General features: G+C 46.1%; 1 protein-coding gene across 1 annotated transcript in view; it reads left to right on the top strand.

Moving 5' to 3' along the window:
- Nucleotides 1-16,751, top strand: part of LOC132866677 (FERM domain-containing protein 7) — a 129,643-nt gene extending 112,892 nt beyond the window's left edge. Inside the window, exons 11-12 of the mRNA XM_060899461.1 lie at nucleotides 15,549-15,618; nucleotides 15,720-16,751. Of these exons, the coding sequence (XP_060755444.1) occupies nucleotides 15,549-15,618; nucleotides 15,720-16,751 (1,102 nt within the window). The remainder of the gene's footprint in view (nucleotides 1-15,548; nucleotides 15,619-15,719) is intronic.
- Nucleotides 16,752-24,201: the final 7,450 nt, after the last annotated feature.

Genomic DNA, 24,201 nt, shown 5'->3' with positions numbered 1-24,201 from the left:
CCAATGCACCAGCTGTTTTTCAGGCCCTTATCAACGATGTCTTGAGGGATATGATTAATCTATACGTTTTTGTCTACCTCAACGACATCCTGATATTCTCCAAGACCTTACAGGAGCACCGCCACCATGTCTGCCAAGTCCTCCAGAGACTTTTACAGAATAATCTGTTTGCTAAAGCCCAGAAATGCAAGTTTCATGTCCCCGAGGTCTCCTTCCTGGGATTTGTCATACGAACGGGGCAACTCCAAATGGACCCAGCCAAGACCCTGGCCGTCTGGGACTGGCCTACTCCCATGTCCGTTAAGGAGGTTCAGCGGTTCTTAGGATTCGCTAACTTCTACCACAAGTTCATCAGGAACTTCAGTTCCGTAGCAGCACCTATGTCGGACCTCACCAAAAGGACTGGTGGATCCTATGTCTGGTCCCCTCAGGAGGAAAAGGCATTTAATGACCTCAAACACTGCTTTTGCACGGCACCCATTCTGGTTCTCCTGGACACCTCCCAACCATTCATTGTGGAGGTGGACGCCTCGGACAGTGGTGTCGGCGCGGTGCTCTCTCAATGCTCGGAAGGGAAGCTGCACCCCTGCGCTTACTTCTCCCACTGCCTGAGCCCTGTGGAATCCCGCTATGATGTGGGGGATCGGGAACTGCTAGCGGTCAAACGAGCCCTTGAGGAGTGGAGGCACTGGCTGGAGGGAGCGCAACATCCATTCCTGGTGTGGACGGACCATAAAAGCCTGGAGTACCTCCAGCAAGCCAAGAGGCTGAACCCACGACAGGCTAGGTGGGCTTTGTTTTTCAGCCATTTCAACTTCACCCTATCATACCACCCGGGCTCTAAGAACACCAAACCAGACGCGCTCTCCAGGCTGTTCTCGCCCAACAACAGGGAGAGTGAAGTTGGGCCTATTATCCTTGTATCCCGGATTGTGGCTCCTGTCCGCTGGGGTATTGAGGAGACTGTTCGACAAGCTCAATGCCGGGACCCTGATCCTGGGATGGGGCCACCGGGCCTCCTGTACGTCCCTCGTCAAGCCCGGGCCAAGGTTCTCCAGTGGGGTCACTCTTCCCCTCTCACCGCCCACCCGGGAGCTCGGAGGACCCTGGACTTCCTGAAAAGACGCTTCTGGTAGCCTAACATGGAGAAGGAAGTGAGGTCATTCGTCCTGTCCTGTGAGGTCTGCACCAGAACCAAGAACCCGCGACAGCGTCCCCAGGGCCTCCTGCATCCTCTGCCTATTCCCTGGCGTCCCTGGTCCCATGTGGCGGTCAACTTCATCACGGGTCTCCCTGAGTCTCAAGGTAACACTGTCATTTTGGTCATAGTGGACAGATTCTCCAAGGCCTGCTGCTTTATACCACTGTGCAAACTCCCTTCTGCCCTTGACACTGCTAAATTGTTATTTAATCACGTCTTCTGAGTCTTTGGTCTTCCACAGGACATCGTCTCTGACCGGGGGCCCCATTTCTCCTCCCAAGTGTGGCACGGCTTCTGCAAGCTCATCGGGGCCACTGCCAGCCTCTCCTCTGGGTTCCACCCCCAGTCCAATGGCCAGATGGAGAGGCTCAACCAAGACCTGGAAACCACCCTGTGAGGCCTGGCTATGGATAACCCGACATTGTGGAGCACCTGACTGCCATGGGCAGAGTACACCCACAACACCCTGCAGTCATCGGCCACCAAGCTGACGCCGTTCCAGTGCCAATTCGGGTTCCAGCCACCTCTGTTCCCGGACCAGGAGGAGGATGCTGGGGTGCCCTCGGTCAACCAATACGTGAGACGGTGTCGCAAGACCTGGAGCAAGGTCAGGAGGACACTCATCCAGACCTCCAGTACCAACCAGACTCAGGCCAACCGCCATAGGAGACCTGCCCACACTTTCTGCCCTGGGCAGCGGGTTTGGCTGTCCACCAAGGACCTTCCGCTGCGGGTGGAGAACCGCAAGCTTGCTCCTCGCTACATTGGCCCCTTCAAGGTTGTACGCAGAGTTAACCCTGTCTCCTACCGGCTCCAGTTACCACGTACGCTAAGGATCAACCCCACATTCCATGTTTCCCTGTTGCGGCCCGTACTGACGTCCACGTATGCCCCTGCCCCTAGGAACCCCACGCCCCCCGCATCTTCCAGGGTCAGACTGTTTTCACCGTGCGCCGCCTGCTGGACTCCTGCCGGGTTCGCGGGGGTCTCCAATATCTTGTGGACTGGGAGGGCTATGGCCCTGAGGCGCGCTGCTGGGTCCCAGCTCGGGACATACTTGATAAAGAACTTTGTCAGGACTTCCATTAGGCCCATCCTGATTGCCCTGGGAACGTCAGGAGACGCTCCTGGGGGGGGGGTCCTGTTAGGACCGGGACTGTTTTGGCCTTTAGAGGCCGCTGTTATTTCCTTTGTTTGGTCATGTTTGTTTTGGCCTCTAGAGGTCGCCACTGTGTTCTGTGTTTTGTGTTTGTCTTATTGCCTGTTTCCTGCCCCGCCCTGTCCTTAATTAGTTTGTGTATTTATACCCCTGAGTTCAGTCCTCTTGTCACGGAGTCTTTGTGCTGTTATGTTTAGATCCAGTTACCTCTGTACCGTGTTCCTTGCCTTTGTCTTTTTGGTTTTGCACTTTGCTTTTCTTTTTGGACTTTTTGGACTTAGTATTTACTGTTTTTTGGATCTTCTGAGCGTTGGTATTTTTGCCTTTTCTTTTCTGTTTTTTTTGGCTTTTGTTTTGACTTTGAACTTTTGGATATTTTTTTTATTTTTCCCTTCATCTTCTGAGCGTTTTGGATTATTTCTTTTTGGACTGTATATATTGTAAATAAACTTTTTGATACTTTTCTACTTCCGCCTCACGCCTCTGCATTTGAGTCATCTCCCTGGTGGCCTAGTGGGGGTTTGCTAGATTTTCACACCAGCGAACCAGGTTCGAATCCCAGCAAAACACTAGCATCTTCCCCAAGTTTAAGCTCCTCGCGAATCAAGCGCTCTATAAACTCGGATGCCGAATCCTTCTCTGCGCCCTCTGGTACTCCCCAAACTTGAATATTGTTCCTTCTTGATCTCCCTTCTAAGTCAGTTACCTTCTCCTGTAACTGCCTTTGCTGCTTGAGGGAAGCGGCAAGAATCCCCTTCAGATCTGCATTCCATTCCTCGGTCTCCACCACGTGCTCTTGCATGTCTGCAATATCTCTGCCCTGGGCTTCCATTCTCCTGTCGATGGCCTTGAACCTGTTGCCCATCTCCTCCTTAAAAGTGGCTAGTTCTTGTCTCAACATACTTCCTAGATTTTGAATACTCTCTCGAATGTCGTTCATTTCTTTTCGGTTTTCCTCACTATTGGTCCCAATCTACTTGGACACGTTGTCAAAGCCAGCCTTCATGCTAGCTAGCATGTCGTCATTAGCGGCATCTGACCTATCGTCTCCCTTTCTATCTCCCATTTTTTCTCGCTCTCTTTGCTTCTTCTCCGTTTCTTTTTTGGACTGTTCCCTTTTATTACTCATCCCCTCTCTGGTTGTGTGTTTGAATTTTGGCTTTTCAATGTTTTATCACTTCATCCAAAGGGAGCTCCTGATTTAACGTCTATCCACTAATTTGCTAAACCGGAATCTCAGAAATATTGCTAAGATAAGACATTTAATGTCACTACATGACGCAGAAAAACTAGTTCATGCTTTTGTTACCTCAAGGTTGGATTACTGTAATGCCTTACTGTCTGGATGTTTCAATAAATGCATAAACAAGCTCCAGTTAGTTCAAAATACAGCAGCAAGAGTCCTTACTAGAACTAGAAAATATGACCATATCACACTTGTCTTATCCACACTGCATTGGCTCCCAATCAAATTTTGTATTGATTATAAAATACAACCCCGATTCCAAAAAAGTTGGGACAAAGTACAAATTGTAAATAAAAACAGAATGCAATAATTTACAAATCTCAAAAACTGATATTGTATTCACAATAGAACATAGACAACATATCAAGAGTCAAAAGTGAGACATTTTGAAATTTCATGCCAAATATTGGCTCATTTGAAATTTCATGACAGCAACACATCTCAAAAAAGTTGGGACAGGGGCAATAAGAGGCTGGAAAAGTTAAAGGTACAAAAAAGGAACAGCTGGAGGACCAAATTGCAACTCATTAGGTCAATTGGCAATAGGTCATTAACATGACTGGGTATAAAAAGAGCATCTTGGAGTGGCAGCAGCTCTCAGAAGTAAAGATGGGAAGAGGATCACCAATCCTCCTAATTCTGCACCAACAAATAGTGGAGCAATATCAGAAAAGAGTTCGACAGTGTAAAACTGCAAAAAGTTTGAACATATCATCATCTACAGTGCATAATATCATCAAAAGATTCAGAGAATCTGGAAGAATCTCTGTGCGTAAGGGTCAAGGCCGGAAAACCATACTGGGTGCTCGTGATCTTCGGGCCCTTAGATGGCACTGCATCACATACAGGCATGCTTCTGTATAGGAAATCACAAAATGGGCTCAGGAATATTTCCAGAGAACATTATCTGTGAACACAATTCACCGTGCCATCCGCCATTGCCAGCTAAAACTCTATAGTTCAAAGAAGAAGCCGTATCTAAACATGATCCAGAAGCACAGACGTCTTCTCTGGGCCAAGGCTCATTTAAAATGGACTGTGGCAAAGTGGAAAACTGTTCTGTGGTCAGACGAATCAAAATTTGAAGTTCTTTATGGAAATCAGGGACGCCGTGTCATTCGGACTAAAGAGGAGAAGGACGACCCAAGTTGTTATCAGCGCTCAGTTCAGAAGCCTGCATCTCTGATGGTATGGGGTTGCATTAGTGCGTGTGGCATGGGCAGCTTACACATCTGGAAAGACACCATCAATGCTGAAAGGTATATCCAGGTTCTCGAGCAACATATGCTCCCATCCAGACGACGTCTCTTTCAGGGAAGACCTTGCATTTTCCAACATGACAATGCCAAACCACATACTGCATCAATTACAGCATCATGGCTGCATAGAAGAAGGGTCTGGGTACTGAACTGGCCAGCCTGCAGTCCAGATCTTTCACCCATAGAAAACATTTGGCGCATCATAAAACGGAAGATACGACAAAAAAGACCTAAGACAGTTGAGCAACTAGAATCCTACATTAGACAAGAATGGGTTAACATTCCTATCCCTAAACTTGAGCAACTTGTCTCCTCAGTCCTCAGACGTTTATAGACTGTTGTAAAGAGAAAAGGGGATGTCTCACAGTGGTAAACATGGCCTTGTCCCAACTTTTTTGAGATGTGTCGTTGTCATGAAATTTAAAATCACTTAATTTTTCTCTTTAAATGATACATTTTCTCAGTTTAAACATTTGATATGTCATCTATGTTCTATTCTGAATAAAATATGGAATTTTGAAACTTCCACATCATTGCATTCCGTTTTTATTTACAATTTGTACTTTGTCCTAACTTTTTTGGAATCGGGGTTGTACTACCGTGTGGCAGTGGGGGCGTGGTCAAGCGCCGGTCTGTGACAGGAGGGTGGAGCCAGGGAAGGTGAGTGGCAGAATCGCTACACCTGACGGTAATTAACCTGTGTTTTGTGTGTTTTCTCCAGTAAACCGCTCCCTATTTAAGGAGGCTGAGAGAGAGCAGAGGGAGCGTGACCCAGGATTGGAGGAAGAGTGTGTGTGTCTGAGTGTGTGTGTGCGCACTTATGCTGCCTAGCCTGAAAAGTTGGGGAAAATAAATAAGCCTTCTCTACCTCCAAACGTTGTCCTGCCGTCCTTTGTGCTCCACCCACACATTATTCGCGCTACAGTGGTGCTGAAACCCGGGAAAGGTGGAGCATCAGTCCTGCAGCTCCATGGAATCCTCCCCGTTCGCGGACTTGGTCCACGCCCTCGCCACGGCTCAGCAAAGCCAGCACCAGGCACTCATCACGCTCCGAAAGGAGCAGGAGCGCCACTTCGAAGCCCTGGTGCTGGCCCAGCAGGAAGATCGAGAGGCGTTCCGGCATCTCCTCGCGTCGGCGGGGTCCACCAGCGCCCCGGCCACGGGCCTGTCTCCCCTCATCTTGACCAAGATGGGCCCGCAGGACGACGCCGAGGCTTTCATCACCTTGTTCAAGCAGGTCGCCGAAGCCTCGGGGTGGCCGATGGAGCAGCGCGCGGCACGCCTCCTCCCCCTCCTGACGGGAGAGGCGCAGCTGGCCGCACTACAGCTCCCCGGCGACCGCCGGCTGGCCTACGCCGACCTTCACCGGGCCGTCCTCCAGCGCGTGGGGCGCACGCCGGAGCAGCAGCATCAGCGCTTCCGTGCGCTGCGGATGGAGGAAGTCGGCAGCCCGTTCGCGTTTGGCCAGCAGCTCCGGGACACCTGCTGGCGGTGGCTGAGGGCCGAACATCGCGACACCGAGGGAATCATTGACCAGGTGGCACTGGAACAGCTCATCGCCCGCTTACCAGCCGGAACCGCGGAGTGGGTCCAGTGCCACCACCCGGCGTCGCTGGATCAGTCCGTACGACTGGCGGAGGATCATCTGGCAGCTGTTCCGGCGGCAGGACAACTGACGACATCGTCTTCTCTCTCCTCTTCTCTCTCTCTTTCTCCCCCCCTCCTCCCGTGTCCCATCCTTGCCCCATTCCCCCACTACAGAGGCGGGGGCCGGCTCCACCCCAGCCGGCCCTCCGCACCCGTGGTGCCCTCCCGTTTCTCCCTTCTGTGTCTGTCTCTCCCCCCCTCAGGTGAGTGAGCCCCAGAACACAGCTGCAGAGGGAAGGCCCAGGCCGGTTTGCTGGCACTGCGGGGAACCAGGCCACCTTCAGCAACAGTGTGCAGCGATGGAGGTGGGGGCGGTGGTGCGGATCCCCGACACGCCAGAAGCTGCCCTTGATTGGGCCGGAGCGTATCGCATACCGGTAAGTGTACAAGGGGCTACATATCAGGCGTTGGTGGATTCAGGTTGCAATCAGACCTCGATCCGCCAAAGCCTGGTGCAAGACGAAGCATTGGGGGGAGCACAAGGGGTGAAGGTGTTGTGTGTGCACGGGGATATTCACAGCTACCCGTTGGTGTCGGTCCACATACATTTCAGAGGGGAAAAATCGAAAGTGAAGGCGGCGGTTAAGCCTCGCCTTACCCACTCTTTGATCTTGGGGACTGATTGGCCGGGATTTCGGGGTTTAATGGCACGCCTAGTAAAGAGTGGGTCCTGCCGGTTAACAGGGGAGGGTCCCGGTGTCGCTTTGGCTGGAGCTGCGGTCGCAGAGCCGTCTACGTAATCTCAGCGACAGAGCGAGGAGCCGCCAGCCCCTCCTCTTTCTATTGGGGAATCCCTCGCGGATTTCCCACTGGAACAATCGCGAGACGAGACTCTGCGACACGCGTTTGACCAAGTGAGAATAATCGATGGTCAAACGCTCCAGCCGAACGCCACCCTGTCCTTCCCCTATTTTTCCATTTTGAATGATAGGTTATACCGAGTGACGCAGGACACTCAGACAAAAGATCGAGTCACCCAGTTGTTAATTCCAAAGAGCCGCCGGGAATTGGTATTCCAGGCGGCTCACTTTAATCCCATGGCTGGACACCTCGGGCAGGATAAGACACTCGCCCGGATAATGGCCCGATTCTATTGGCCGGGGATTTGCGGCGACGTCCGGAAGTGGTGTACGGCGTGCCGCGAATGCCAGTTAGTAAATCCAGCGGCCATTCCAAAAGTGCCCTTGCGCCCCCTACCATTAATCGAGACCCCGTTCGAAAGAATTGGGATGGATCTCATCGGGCCATTAGATCGGTCAACACGAGGGTACCGCTTTATATTAGTTCTGGTGGACTATGCAACGCGATACCCGGAAGCGGTGCCTCTTCGCAATATCTCAGCACGCAGTATTGCAGAGGCCCTCTTCCACGTCATCTCCCGGGTCGGAATCCCGAAAGAGATTCTGACTGACCAAGGCACCTCGTTTATGTCATGAACACTGAGTGAACTGTATGGGCTACTGGGTATTAAGCCGATCCGCACCAGCGTTTATCACCCACAGACAGACAGTTTAGTTGAACGGTTCAATCGCACCCTCAAGAATATTATAAAAAAATTCGTAAGTGAGGACGCACGTAACTGGGATAAGTGGCTCGAACCCTTGTTGTTTGCAGTGCGAGAGGTCCCCCAAGCCTCCACGGGGTTCTCCCCGTTTGAATTATTATATGGGCTTAAGCCGCGCGGCATCTTAGATGTACTGCGGGAAAATTGGGAGGAGGGACCTTCACAGAGCAAAAACGAAATTCAGTACGTTATGGATCTGCGCGCAAAACTCCACACGCTCACCCACCTAACTCAGGAGAATTTGCGGCAGGCCCAGGAACGGCAAACCCACCTGTACAACAAGGGCACGCGCCTTAGAGAGTTCACTCCGGGAGATAAGGTACTCGTCCTGTTGCCCACGTCGAGCTCCAAATTAATCGCCAAGTGGCAAGGACCCTTTGAGGTCACACGGCGAGTCGGGGACGTCGACTATGAGGTTAGGCAAACGGACAGGGAGGGGGCACTACAGATCTACCACCTCAATCTGCTGAAACTCTGGAACGAGGAGGTCCCCGTGGCGTTGGTGTCGGTAGTTCCGGAGAAGGCGGAGCTGGGGCCGGAGGTCCAAAAAGGGACATTGGCATCATGTACCTCTCCGGTCCCCTGTGGAGACCACCTCTCCCCGACCCAACTCATGGAGGTCGCCCAGTTGCAGGCTGAGTTTTCGGATGTGTTCTCGCCCCTGCCCGGTCGCACTAACCTCATAGAACACCACATAGAGACGCCCCCGGGGGTGGTAGTGCGTAGCCGTCCTTATAGATTACCCGAACACAAAAAAAAGGTGGTTCGGGAAGAACTTCAGGCCATGCTCGAAATGGGCATCGTCGAGGAGTCCCACAGTGACTAGAGCAGCCCGGTGGTCTTGGTACCCAAGGCCGACGGCTCGGTTCGGTTCTGTGTGGACTATAGAAAAGTCAACGCGGTGTCTAAATTCGACGCGTACCCAATGCCTCGTATTGATGACTAGGCACGGCTCGCTTTTACTCGACACTGGATTTGACGAAGGGATATTGGCAGATCCCCTTGACTCCATTATCCCAGGAAAAAACGGCCTTTTCCACACCGTTCGGCTTACACCAGTTCGTCACACTTCCGTGTGGGCTGTTTGGGGTGCCCGCTACGTTTCAGCGGCTGATGGACCGGGTCCTCCAGCCCCACGCCACCTATGTGGCCACTTACCTAGACGACATCATCATTTATAGTAATGACTGGCAGCGGCACCTTCAACACCTGAGGGCCGTCCTTAGGTCGCTGAGGCGGGCGGGCCTCACTGCCAACCCAAAGAAGTGTGCGATTGGGTGGGTGGAAGTACGGTATCTGGGCTTCCACTTGGGTAACGGGCAGGTGCGTCCCCAAATTAATAAGACAGCAGCGATTGCGGCCTGCCTGAGGCCCAAGACCAAAAAGGGGGTGAGACAGTTCCTGGGGCTGGCTGGCTACTATCGTAGGTTTATACCTAATTATTTGGACGTCACCAGCCTGCTGACTGACCTCACTAAAAACGGGGCGCCAGATCCGGTCCAGTGGACGGAGCAGTGCCAGCGGGCTTTCTCTGAGGTAAAGGCTGCACTGTGTGGGGGGCCACTTTTACACTCCCCTGACTTCTCTCTCCCTTTTTTGTTGCAGACGGATGCGTCGGACAGAGGGCTGGGGGCCGTTCTGTCCCAGCGGGTGGAGGGGGAGGATCGCCCAGTCCTATACATCAGCCGGAAGCTGTCAGTGCGTGAGGGGCGCTACAGCACAATTGAGAAAGAGTGCCTGGCGATCAAGTGGGCAGTCCTCACCCTCCATTACTACCTGCTGGGGCGCTCTTTCACCCTCTGTTCGGACCACGCGCCCCTCCAGTGGCTCCACCGCATGAAGGATGCCAACGCGCGGATCACCCCTTGGTATCTGGCACTCCAACCCTTCAACTTCAAGGTGGTCCACAGGCCGGGGGCGCAGATGGTCGTGGCGGACTTCCTCTCCCGTCAAGGGGGGGGGGGAGTCGGCTGCGGGCCAGACGGGCGCCCAGCCTGAGTCGGGCGGTGGGGGTATGTGGCAGCGGGGGCGTGGTCAAGCGCTGGTCTGTGACAGGAGGGTGGAGCCAGGGAAGGTGAGTGGCAGAATCGCTACACCTGACGATAATTAATCTGTGTTTTGTGTGTGTTTTCCCCAGTAAACCGCTCCCTATTTAAGGAGGCTGAGAGAGAGCAGAGGGAGCGCGACCCGGGATTGGAGGAAGAGTGTGTGTGTCTGAGTGTGTGTGTGTGCACTTACGCTGCCTAGACTGAAAAGTTGGGGAAAATAAATAAGCCTTCTCTACCTCCAAACGTTGTCCTGCCGTCCTCTGTGCTCCACCCACACATTATTCGTGCTACATACCGATTAAAGCACTGAATGGTCTCGCACCACAGTACCTGAGCGAACTTCTGGTCCTTTATGACCCACCATGCCTACTTAGATCGAAAGTTGCAGACTATCTGCTGGTACCTCATATAGTGAAGTCTACATCAGGGGGCAGAGCCTTTTCTTACAAAGCCCCACAGTTATGGAACAGCCTTCCAAGTAGTGTTCGGGAATCAGACACGGTCTCAGCATTTAAGTCTAGGCTGAAAACATATCTGTTTTGTCAAGCCTTTTGTTAATGGTGTTTATGAGGTAAAGGAGTAGATCTGGAGGGTCCTCAGACCTAGAGTGTTTTGGTAAACTGGGATGTATGGATGCTGTCAGTCCCCCACTCGCTTGCTCACTTGGGTTTGTTGACAGTGTAGTGGCTGGCTGCTTTATGTCCCAGGGCTCCCTTATGCTTGTGTTACTGTACCTTCTGGCTCTCCCCTTTTAGTTATGCTGTCATAGTTAGTTTTGCCAGAGTCCCTGCTTGTACTCAGCGCAAAATGCATACTGTTCCTACTTATTCAGGTGACATTGGGCATACCTAACAACCTGTGTTTTCTCTCCCCCCCATCTGTCCCTCTGAGTTACATGTCAATCCTGAGATCGAGATGCTGACCTCTTCTGCTCCTCGGACCTGCCTGATCCATCCTGATGCCCTATGTCTGGTTGGAGTCTCATCACATCGCTCCTGTGGAGGACAGCCCCATATGGACAGTTGAAAGTCACACTTGGAAGATGCTCTGGACACTTACAGTAATGCTTTTATGGCTGAGGACTACAGTTGACTTGCTAACTTTAGGACTGCAGTTGTCATGAACAGTTTTGCACTAAAGTTTCCATCAATGAAGAGTTATAACATCAACGAAACTGACTTCATGTTAAAACTGTTAATGTTATAGTCATGTTGTCTGTTGTTGCCCAAATGAGGATGGGTTCCCTTTTGAGTCTGGTTCCTCTCGAGGTTTCTTCCTCATGTCGTCTGAGGGAGTTTTTCCTTGCCACTGTTGCCACAGGCTTGCTCATTGGGGATAGATTAGGGATAAAATTAGGTCATGTTTTAAGTCATTCAAATTCTGTAAAGCTTCTTTGCAACAATGTCTATTGTTATAAGCGCTATACAAATAAACTTGACTTGACTTCCTTTCTGTTTAGGACAGTTGTGGAAACAGGATTATGTTCTCATGTTATTTGCCATTTTTACTTCATTCTCACATCTTAACAGTATTTATTGATCACATAATTCACTTTCACAATATCCATGAAGCTTGCTACCAATATGACCAATAAATACTGTTAAGACATGACTGTGAGAATGAAGTGAAAATGGCAAATAACATGAGAAAATAATCCTGTTTCAACAAATGTCCTAAATAGAAAGGAAGTATTGTACAGCCTTTGTGTTGGTATAATAAACAAACAAACAAATAAATAAACTGAAAGGAAGAAGAAATATACGAAAAGAAAGATACATTGTATAAGAGAAAAACTGAAACAATCTCCACTGAAATAATTATAGTAGTAAAAGAGCCATTCAAAAAAAATCAGAGACTGGACTGGAAAAGAAGAAAAAAACAATAACAGTTACGGGGAGCACTATAAAGATATGTAAGGAAAGTGGGTAAAGTTGAGAAAATAAGAGGAGGTAATGAAAGGGGAAAAAAGTCAGGAGATACTTTTCTTGTTGCAATTTTGATCAGATATGATTGTTTAACAGATAAGCTAAATACACAAGATGTGAGTGGTAAGATGGACCAGATGGCTTCACTCATCTCTCCAGCAGGGAATGGGCTATGAGCTCTCCAGATTTTATATAGACCTCAGCGTGTTTCACTGAAGAGTACATGAATGGCGGCTATCATCCAAATGAGAAGTTTTCTTCTTAACAGTTTAGCACCCTCCTGAAAAGGCATGACATTTATATTTTTAGGATGCAATATGTGAGGTTGTTATGAAGCAAATTTCATTTTGTGCCAGGCTAATTCATTTACCCATTCCAGGTCTCCAGATTCAGGGCCCCTCCCACTGTTTTTGCTATTGGCCAGAGATGGTTTTCAGGCCCCTCCACACTTCTCACATTGTTCTGTTGCAGGCACTCCTCCAGCTACCTCCTGTAGCCAGGGGCGCAGATAGGATTTTTGAACTGGGGGGACTGAGCTGTCAGCAAATGATTCCATTTTGTGTATATATGTATGTGTATATATATATATATATATATATATATATATATATATATATATATATATATATATATATATATATATATATATATACACACACACACACATACACACACTACCGTTCAAAAGTTTGGGGTCACTTTGAAATGTCCTTATTTTTGAAAGAAAAGCACTGTTCTTTTCAATGATCACTTTAAACTAATCAGAAATACACTCTATACATTGCTAATGTGGTAAATGACTATTCTAGCTGCAAATGTCTGGTTTTTGGTGCAATATCTCCATAGGTGTATAGAGGCCCATTTCCAGCAACTATCACTCCAGTGTTCTAATGGTACAATGTGTTTGCTCATTGCCTCAGAAGGCTAATGGATGATTAGAAAACCCTTGTACAATCATGTTAGCACAGCTGAAAACAGTTTAGCTCTTTAGAGAAGCTATAAAACTGACCTTCCTTTGAGCAGATTGAGTTTCTGGAGCATCACATTTGTGGGGTCGATTAAATGCTCAAAATGGCCAGAAAAATGTCTTGACTATATTTTCTATTCATTTCACAATTTATGGTGGTAAATAAAAGTGTGACTTTTCATGGAAAACACAAAATTGTCTGGGTGACCCCAAACTTTTGAACGGTAGTGTGTATACATGTTATTTCACCTCCCTCACTGCCATCACCAGGAACTACCTGCAGGCCAGGACAATGATAACATTTTAACATAGCCTATGGAAATCCAAAGTTTGCACATTATCATCACGCACAGAAATTGCAAAACTGCAAAGCTAGTTTTAAAACTGCTAAGTTCCAACTGTTAAACATAGCGAGGGGCTGGGCTACGTGTGTGTGAGTAAAGTGTAAACCAGTGCATCCTGACTTTCTAAAAATGCCTGTGTGTTGCGTGAGTGGCAGTCAGTCAACAACTCTTCGCAAAGTTTCCTTATGAAACAATATGCTCGCTGAAATTATGGCAGGAAACGCCAGATTAAACATTAAAACTGCCTTCTGAGTACTGTATCTACAGGCTACCACCGAAAGAAGGAGGCTACCAGAAAGGCATCACTCCGTACGATTTTACTTTCACTATGACATTACTTTGAACAGACTATCAAAAAATTGCAAGGTGATATGATAAAGTAAGGCACAGTTTACTTACAGTCGTTTTTTTTTTTTTGAAAAAACGATGCAATCGTTTTCTGCCTTTTGGCACCCTTCATCATGCCATGTTGGGGTCCTGAACTAGGAGGAGCTGTCCCCGATATGCCTGTCAAACTTGTTGTGGGTAACCATAGCAACCAAGCTTGAGCTCGCAACCTGTGCATTCTGCGCAGTTGCAACTATGTATGTACTGCTGTGCACCTCAATAAACCGAATGGTAATTAGTCTTTTGATTTTTCCGTGAGGTTTGCCTTATGCAAAGAAAGACAGCATAGACGTTTTTTCCTCCCTATAAGTGGGGGGGACCGAACGAGGTGAATTTAAATCTGGGTGGGACGAATCCCCACCTTCCCCCCCTCTATCTGCACCCGTGCCTGTAGCACTCCTTGCCCTTTCTTATCTCCCTTTTGAGCTCCTTCTGCACTCTCCTCAGCTCCTCTTTGTCCCTAGATCTGAAGACCCTCTTCTTCTCATTCAGCAGAGTTTTCAAGTCAGGGGTCACCCAGGGTTTGTTGTTGGAAAAACACCATACCTTCCTGGTTGGCACAGTGTTCTCTACACAAAAATTAATGTAGTTCATTATGTAGTGTGTAAGATTGTCAGTGTCCTCCCTGTGTGGACTACACAGCACTTCCCAGTCTGTCATTTCAAAACAGTCCCTCAGTGTCATGCTGCTCTCCTCTGACCATTTTCTCACACACCTAGTGATTGGGGGGGGGGGGGTTGTTTGTTCACCACAGCTATGTAAGTGGGGACCAGATAAACCAGGTTGTGGTCTGAGCAGCCCAGTGAGGGGAGGGGTGATGAGCTGTATGCATCCTTGGTGTTTGCATACAGTAAGTCCAGTGTCTTATTGTCCCTGGTATAGCAGTCTACATACTGAATGAAAGTGGGGAGAATGGAAGACAGGGTAGCATGATTAAAATCCCCTGAGATTAGGAGGAAGGCTTGTGGGTGTGATGTTTGCAGCTGTCATACAACAGTGTGTAAAAGCTTGCAGGCTGCTGTGGCATTAGCCACCAGCAGGATGTACACCATTAACACGATAATGTGCGAGAACTTCCTCAGGAGGTAGCACGGTCGAATGCTAAAAGCTAGCAGCTCAATGTCCCATATGCAGTGTTGCACTTTAACACTAATGTGCCCAGGGTTACACCATCTCTTGCTCACAAACGTCATTCCCCCCTCCCCCTTACCACTCTATTTAGCTCCCCTATCCACTCTCATGAGTTGAAAACCGTTCAAAGTGGCAAGTGAATCTGGAGTGAGTTCATTCAGCCAGGTCTCTGTGAAGCACATAATGCTGCACTCCCGATACTCCCTTTGCAGCCTTCTCATGGAAATGGGATATACAATGCAGAGATCTGGTGGATGTCATGTTTTGCATAAATTTAATTTTGGAACTTTGAATAGCAATCAAATGCCAAACTTCTTTTGGTCGGAACTTCATTTTTTTAATGGTGCTTAACGTTTTGGAACCAAACTCTTCATATCTAATATTTATAAATTGTTCACAACCTTTATAAGCTAATTGATAAACTAATTATAAACCATTCATGAACCCTTTATAAAGTTTGTCTAATTGGTACTCACTATTTGGCAAGTAACAGGTCACTGTTGCCCTTTTTTTATCTAAATGTGTTATAACAGCTTATTAATGATTTATAAAGTGTTCACAACCTAATTAATAAACTAATTATAAAATATTCATAGGCTCTTTATAAGGGTAGTCTTTTTGTAACATGATACCAATGTGTGCCTTTTAAATGTCTGTTTGTTATTTTAAGGTCAAACTGCAAGCTTGAATCTCGGCAATGCAAGTCATCCCCAGACTTGCTCACTGATGTATCCAAACAGGTACAAATTGAAAGAAATTAGATGACCTGTTTTGTATGTCTAAAAAAAATTTGTGTGTTATTATGTATTATGTTTAAAAAAAAATGTATGTGTTTTTCCAGCTTTACGAGCAAGCCTATCAATTCTCCCACCATGATGTTTCAAAGCATGGAACAAATGTATTTTCTGAGGGGCTTGACCAGTCCTGTCCCTTGTCAAGACTGCCTGCCAAATCAAGCAGGATTGCATCTCCAAAACAACGTTCCTTATCCACATCAGGGGCAGATCATCGAGGCAGAAGCCCTCAAAGGCCTGGGGCAAGGAGACATCAGTCCCCTAGCTCTCAACACCTGGTCCTTCTCTATCCCAACAGCCCCCACCTGCAATTCCATCCAGTGCTGCCAACTTTCCCTCTGGCAACTTACCCTTTTTGGCTACAAGACCCCACATCATCTTCCTTAGACCGTCTCACACAAGCTCACCAGCGTTTAAAGCCTATGAAGTATTTGCCTCGGCAAACAGACCACTCCTTTTCATCTGTTTCCTCTTTATCACCACCACCACGACAGCAGCATCTGGAAGGGCTTCAACTCTCTGGAATTGGATTGGCTGGAGCTAGAATATGCCCCCTATCAGGAAGTCCACTGGGGGTGGGGTTAAAAAGAAGGCACAACATAGGAAAAACAGAACCAGGGCACTACAGTGATGACTCTTCCTTTCAGAGTGCATTGCCTTGCCAAGCCTCAAGCCAACCAAATGTGAAGTTCCAGAGACCTGCACTAGCTTCTTCAGCTGCTGCATATGCCTCAGAGTATCGGCCTCTGGGGTATTATCCCCACCTCTCACAACACCGGGTCCCTACTAGACCAACCTACCTTCCACTAAGCCCTCCCCCTTTGCAAGAAAGACCTACATCTTTATGTGTGCTTGGCACAGGCAGTTACAGCGATTCAGACTCTGAACTCTTTTATCCATGTTACTGTCCTGCTGTAGGGAAAATGGTACATTCTGGTCCACTAGCACATATGCGTTTCTCATCTGGAAGCCTCCAACTAGATGAGGAAGAGGGAGAAGAGGGGGAAGAGGATGATGTGTGCAACCAGAGTGATGGGGAAAATACTGCTCTTATGTCTGTCAAAGTAATGAAACTGTAGCATTACTCTTAAGGCATCAGAAACACAAAATGAGAACATGAAAAACATCTATTTCAGACTTTCTAAAGTTCTTAACAATGAAGTAATGGTATATCTAATAATTTTATATTATTACATTAACATTCTTTGATGCAGTTGATACATATGATCAACAATAGAAATTATAAAATATATTTACATCTACTGGCAATTAGACAGCATCTCTAATATGGTATTGCAGGGCTCGAAATTCGTGGTGGTCTGGTCACCCGAGGCGACTTAATTTGTCATTTGGTGGGTAATTCCTGTCACTAGCCAGCCCAGCTGGCTAGTTGAAGATAAAAAATATATATGAAGCGAAGATTCAGACTAGGGCTGTGCGATATATCGAATATACTCGATATATCTCCAAAAATTCTGTGTGAGATACATATAATTATTATATCATAACTATCGAGTATTTTATGGTCATCTGCTAACTTGCGTTTGTTTTGTGTTTGTTGCGTTTGTTTAAAACCTTTTCCGGTGGTTTTCTCCCTGTCCCTCAGGCAGTAACGTGAGATGCTGCCTAAGGGTAAAAAAAACAATAATGTCACGCACTCGCCAACCAATCCCGGGCAACATCTCGGTGCTGAAAGGAACTTGCGGAAAGATTTCCTATTTTTGTTTTACAGCGCTGATTCAGTTCGTGCAATCGCTGGTGCTGCATAGGCTACCGTGTAAGCTCTGTCAATTTCAGCGACAAAATAAAAATGGAAGCAGATGAATTGGTTCCTAAAAGAACTAGTAAGGGGTCAGTCATCTGGCATTTTTTTGGATATCACGAGGAGGATGTGGAACAGCAAATGCCAATTTGTAAAGTGTGCAAAAAAACCAGTATCAAAATACTCGGGTCTTGAAATAAATGCACATTAGTCATGAACAATGGTAACTACTCTCTTTTGTGTTATTTTTGACAGAAATAAAATTCATATATGAACAAATTTTGGCGAGTTGATTTTCTGTTTGGCTAGTTACTTTGGAAGGTAACTAGTCCGGCTGGCTGGTGAAAAAATATATGAATTTCGAGCCCTGTATTGATTAATCCAGTCCACATGATTTCCACAATATTCACTCTCAGTACAATTTCCCTATATAACTAAACTGAATGAATCTTGTTTGCTTCATGTCATTCATGGAGAAAGAACTACTGTATGAAGAGTACTGAGAATGGCAGTGCTTTCCAAGATTCCCCACTTCTGCTTTGAAAGCTACCTAAATCAGTATGCATGAAACATGATCAAAAGGCTTGTAATTGCTTTTCTTATGGAAGAGATTCTATCCCTGGTTCTGACTGGAAGGACCAAAAAAATAATGAGCCATGGAATCTGAAGCAACCAGGAGTATAGAGACTGTGGTATGGCAATAACCACATCAGGACCTACAGCACAGACAAAGGGAGAGAGGAAACATAAGGGGCTCCATCTAAACCACCACATCAAGTTCCATTTAAGTTGGAATCATGACTAAATGGTAGCTGGAACTCAAGAACATTGGTGACAGAAGAGTGAAACCAGGAAACAGGTGTGCACAAGGCAAGGGATATTACACAAAATATCACTTGCCTTTAGGAAGGGATTTGAGAGCACAGAGAAATCCAAAGTAAGCACAAAAATGAAAACATCAGTATTCATTTTGTCAAAGGAAATTGTAGTAAGTATTTATTGATAATTCTTTTTTGTAGTGTCTTGAAAATAATAACTGTGATGAGATGTATATTTTCCTTTGATGAAAGATGATAATGTGAAAATGATAGTAATTCAGGAAATGACATCCAAGTCCAGACAGGGACAACTGTGCATAACAACTCTGGTTTGAAAAATCTTGCTGCGCATAGGCGGTTTTAAACGGGGGCCAGAGGGGGCCAGTGCCCCTGTAAAATTGCTCCTGGCCCCTGTTGTGGCCCCTGTGCTGAACAGATAATAAGATTTATTAATTTCGACGTGCGCTGGCTCGAAGATCGGAACTGACATGATGGAGTGTTCTACACGGACTCCTTAAAGCGCTACACGCACACTGTTACCTGGAGCAGAAAGTCCAGCAGCAGCGCGAATTGTAAACTTCGGACGTGAGTGATAACAGCTGTCACGTCCGAAGTTTTTTGATTGAAAAGCCATCAGATACAGTAGCGTTGACACGTTTCACTGAGCCATATAAAGAAGTATTTTTTGAGCTCTTTAGACTATGCAAAATAGCTGTGGCACTCCCAGTGAGATCTGCCTCTTGTGAGCGGAGTTTCTCCACTTTGAAACTGGTGAAGACCTACGGTACCTCCGATCCACCATTAGTGAGGAGCGTCTAAGCAATCTTGGTGTGCTCAGCATTGAATCCAGAAGGTCCAAGGCTTTGAACCTTGATGCATTTGTAGACCGTTTCTCAAGGAGTCACAATCGCAGAATCTTGTTGTTGTAGTGTTTCAGCCTGCTGTGAATGCTATAGGGTGATTCTGAGACCACTGTATGTGAATTTATTTTTTCTTTCTATTTTTCCCCCCTGCTGTACATAGAGTGAGATGACAGTGTGATTTAGATAAAGATAGTGATTGTACATTCAAGTCTCATGCTGTGAAAGAAAATTCATTCATGCTGTGAATTTAAAAAGTGTCATTGGACAGATAAAAGGTTCATTGTATGCAAAAATAGAAATCTTATTTTACAAAAAAGAGAAACATGGTTTTAAGATTTATTGAGCACAATTTATGTTTAGGCTATTGAGACAGAATGTTTATCTCATTGTATTTATGCTCAATGTATTTTTTTTTGGTTTTAAATAAACTAAACACATTTTGAACGCTTAAATATTGCCGTTTTTTCCTTATGTGCCCCCCTGAAAAAATACTGGCCCCACCTCGGCCCCCCTAGTAATTTTGGTCTAGAACCGCCACTGTTGCTGCGTCAAGGCATCCTTGTCATTCAACTAGTGGTGATTCTACAGTTGAGACCAAAATTTGACCTTCACTTAGGCTAAAGACATTCAGTCTCAGTTTTTGACAACTCCAGAAATTTCATTTTTCCAAACACTTCTTTTGGCAAGTCAGTTTGGGCAATCTACTTTATTCACATCAGAATTCATTTAACAAATCATACAACCCCAATTCCAAAAAAGTTGGGACAAAGTACAAATTGTAAATAAAAACGGAATGCAATAATTTACAAATCTCAAAAACTGATATTGTATTCACAATAGCACACAGACAACATATCAAATGTCGAAAGTGAGACATTTTGAAATTTCATGCCAAATATTGGCTCATTTGAAATTTCATGACAGCAACACATCTCAAAAAAGTTGGGACAGGGGCAATAAGAGGCTGGAAAAGTTAAAGGTACAAAAAAGGAACAGCTGGAGGACCAAATTGCAACTCATTAGGTCAATTGGCAATAGGCCATTAACATGACTGGGTATAAAAAGAGCATCTTGGAGTGGCAGCGGCTCTCAGAAGTAAAGATGGGAAGAGGATCACCAATCCCCCTAATTCTGCACCGACAAATAGTGGAGCAATATCAGAAAGGAGTTCGACAGTGTAAAATTGCAAAGAGTTTGAACATATCATCATCTACAGTGCATAATATCATCAAAAGATTCAAAGAATCTGGAAGAATCTCTGTGCGTAAGGGTCAAGGCCGGAAAACCATACTGGGTGCCCGTGATCTTCGGGCCCTTAGACGGCACTGCATCACATACAGGCATGCTTCTGTATTGGAAATCACAAAATGGGCTCAGGAATATTTCCAGAGAACATTATCTGTGAACACAATTCACTGTGCCATCCGCCGTTGTCAGCTAAAACTCTATAGTTCAAAGAAGAAGCTGTATCTAAACATGATCCAGAACCACAGACGTCTTCTCTGGGCCAAGGCTCATTTAAAATGGACTGTGGCAAAGTGGAAAACTGTTCTGTGGTCAGACGAATCAAAATTTGAAGTTCTTTATGGAAATCAGGGACGCCGTGTCATTCGGACTAAAGAGGAGAAGGACGACCCAAGTTGTTATCAGCGCTCAGTTCAGAAGCCTGAATCTCTGATGGTATGGGGTTGCATTAGTGCATGTGGCATGGGCAGCTTACACATCTGGAAAGACACCATCAATGCTGAAAGGTATATCCAGGTTCTAGAGCAACATGTGCTCCCATCCAGACGACGTCTCTTTCAGGGAAGACCTTGCATTTTCCAACATGACAATGCCAAACCACATACTGCATCAATTACAGCATCATGGCTGCGTAGAAGAAGGGTCCGGGTACTGAACTGGCCAGCCTGCAGTCCAGATCTTTCACCCATAGAAAACATTTGGCGCATCATAAAACGGAAGATATGACAAAAAAGACCTAAGACAGCTGAGCAACTCGAATCCTACATTAGACAAGAATGGATTAACATTCCTATCCCTAAACTTGAGCAACTTGTCTCCTCAGTCCCCAGATGTTTACAGACTGTTGTAAAGAGAAAAGAGGATGTCTCACAGTGGGAAACATGGCCTTGTCCCAACTTTTTTGAGATGTGTTGTTGTCATGAAATTTAAAATCACCTAATTTTTCTCTTTAAATGATACATTTTCTCAGTTTAAACATTTGATATGTCATCTATGTTCTATTCTGAATAAAATATAGAATTTTGAAACTTCCACATCATTGCATTCTGTTTTTATTTACAATTTGTACTTTGTCCCAACTTTTTTGGAAATGGGGTTGTAGATTAAGGACAGATATAATTCACTATATTAAAATTGAAAAGTTTATGTACACTGACTTCATTGTCTGTAAACATGTGGTATATTCTTATATATATATTATATATATATATATATATATATATATATATATATATATATATATATATATATATATACATATATATATATATGTATGTGTGTGTGTGTGTGTGTGTGTATGATGATGATGGTGTGTGTGTGTGCATACACAAAACCCTAATCATATTGGAAGGCCACTGTGAATGCTGGACAGTGAAGTCTTGAGTGCTAGCAGGTGCAGTTGTAACAGAAAGAGTTCTGGGCATATTCAGTCCATGGTAAGAAGTGTGCCCAGTCCCCCAGGTTTCAGCACAGATTACTCTGATGAAACACACAATCTCTTGGTTGGTTCTTTACACCTGTCTGTTTGACTGTGGGTGATGACCAGATGTTAGGCTCAGTGAAACTCCCAGTTTGTCCATGAATGTCGACCAGAGTCATGATGTAAACTGGGAACCATGATCACTAACTATATTTTGAGAGATGCCAAAGCAATGACATACATATGAAAAATTAATTCTGCTGTTTCAAATGCTGTGGGGAGGCCAGGTAGAGGGATAAATCTTCAAGACTGAGAATTGGTTGATGATTACAATAATTGCTGTGTTGCCGGAACCAGGGACACTGTGGCATAGGAAGTGGCACGAGTTTGCCTACTGGAAGTGCTCAGGGTACCTTAACATTGTAGTATTTGTGAGAAAATAACTGCACACGGAGACAGAGCCAAGGTGAGTGTGGTTTACTTGGTGGTTATGTTCTCAACACTGATACAGGCATGCACTGCGCGCAATGGCCATTAGAGCTACTGTAAGTCTACGAGTGTTTTGCCATCATTATGGTAAATTATATTTTCTATCAACTACTATACTCCTCCCCCCTAGATTATAACCCTTATGACTAACAACCAGCCTGCTATAACAGTCAACGCAGTGCTCACATTGCATTAAACATTTACTTACTTTAGGTACTGTACTTCATTAACATTACAGGAAGCACTATGAACTCTGAACCTTGTCACTTAACTAAATATCTCTACGTAATACTTAGAGATTCAGTCTTTTTGGTGCTGTTCGCTCTCTTTCAGGATAGCGGCGTGCTGGTTGAACAGCCTGAGGTGGACCCTCAGCTGCATCTTGTTGTTTTGTCTCTTCTGCTTGTTCCTCAGGGTCCACTGCATACTCCAGGAAATCATTGTCATCCCTTCTGCTTGGCAAGCTTGAGGCTTTTGATGCACGCAGGTGATTAACATGCACCTTGACTTGACAATGACCAACTTGAACATCATAGGTCAGAGGTCCTCTTTGCCGCAGAATTGTTCCTGGTATCCACAGCTTCTTTGGATGTCTAAAGTCTCGAACTAACACCCTCTCCCTGTGACTGAATGTCCGGAGTGTCTTTGCTCACTTGTCATGAGCCTTCTTCTGCTGTAACTGATGCTTGACTACCACTGCAGACATGTCAGGCTTCAATAAAGACAGACGAGTGCGTGGTTGTCTCTTCAAAAACATTTCAGCTGGGGTGCGTTCCGTGACGGTGTGAGGAGTGTTTCTGTACATGAACAGGAACTGAGCAAGCCATTGCTGAGGTGAGACAAACTGAGCTTCAAGTCTAGTCCAGGCTTTCTTGAATGTTTGCACAGCTCACTTTACTGCGCCATTGGATGCGGGATGGTAGGGTGGAGACAGAATGTGGCGCACTCCGTTATTTTTGAGAAACTTCTCAAAGTCTGCTGATGTAAATGGAGGGCCATTGTCTGACACAAGAACCTTTGGCAAGCCATATGATGCAAAGAGGTTCCGGAGAAGTTGTGTAGTCTTCTCAGCTGATGTCTGATGTATAGGCAGTACTTCTAGCCACTTTGAGTAGACATCTACTACCAGTAGGTAGTGTTGCTTATTGATTTCAGTGAAGTCGACATGCACTCTCTCCCATGGTGAAGTAGCCCATGACCAAGGATGGAGGGGTGCTGCTGCAGGTCTGTTCAGCATGGTCTCACATGCAGCGCACTGACCTACATAAGTCTCTATCTCTTGAATTATTCCAGGCCACCACAGGAAACTTCTGGCTAGTGCCTTCATCCTTGTCATTCCTGGATGTCCATCATGCAGACCTGACAGAAGCCTCTGTCTGTACTTTGGTGGTATGATGACACGCGACCCCCAGAGAATACATTCCTGGTCTGTAGACAACTCGTCCTTCCTCAGATGGAATGGTTTCAGATCTGGGTTAGGCACAAACTTTGGCCATCCTGACAATGTCAAATCAAGGACCCTGGAGAGGATACTGTAGGATCGTGTCTGGTCTCTGTGGCAATGTCATTTGCTGAAACAGGTAATTCATCCACATTTGACACACAGAACACTCCATCATTGTTGACGCTCTCATCTGTGTCACCCTTGCATGGGAGACGTGACAATGCATTGGCATGGTCACTAGATCTTTGGTACTGGATGCCATAATTGTAAGCTAACAGGATCAAAGCCCAGCGTTGCATGCGGAGAGCAGCCAGAGTGGGTACTGCAGATTTAGGGCCAAGAATTGTCAACAGTGGTTTGTGGTCTGTCAACAGCACAAACTTTCTTCCATAGAGATACTTATGGAACTTTTTGACACCAAATATTATGCTCAATGCTTCTTTTTCGATTTGAGCATAATTTTGCTCACTTGGTGAGAGTGTCCTAGA

Source organism: Neoarius graeffei, chromosome 18 (assembly GCF_027579695.1).
Source record: "Neoarius graeffei isolate fNeoGra1 chromosome 18, fNeoGra1.pri, whole genome shotgun sequence".
NCBI classification, from domain to species: Eukaryota; Metazoa; Chordata; class Actinopteri; order Siluriformes; family Ariidae; genus Neoarius; species Neoarius graeffei.
Note: the sequence above shows the minus strand (reverse complement) of the source record. Positions and strands in the feature narration are given on the sequence as shown.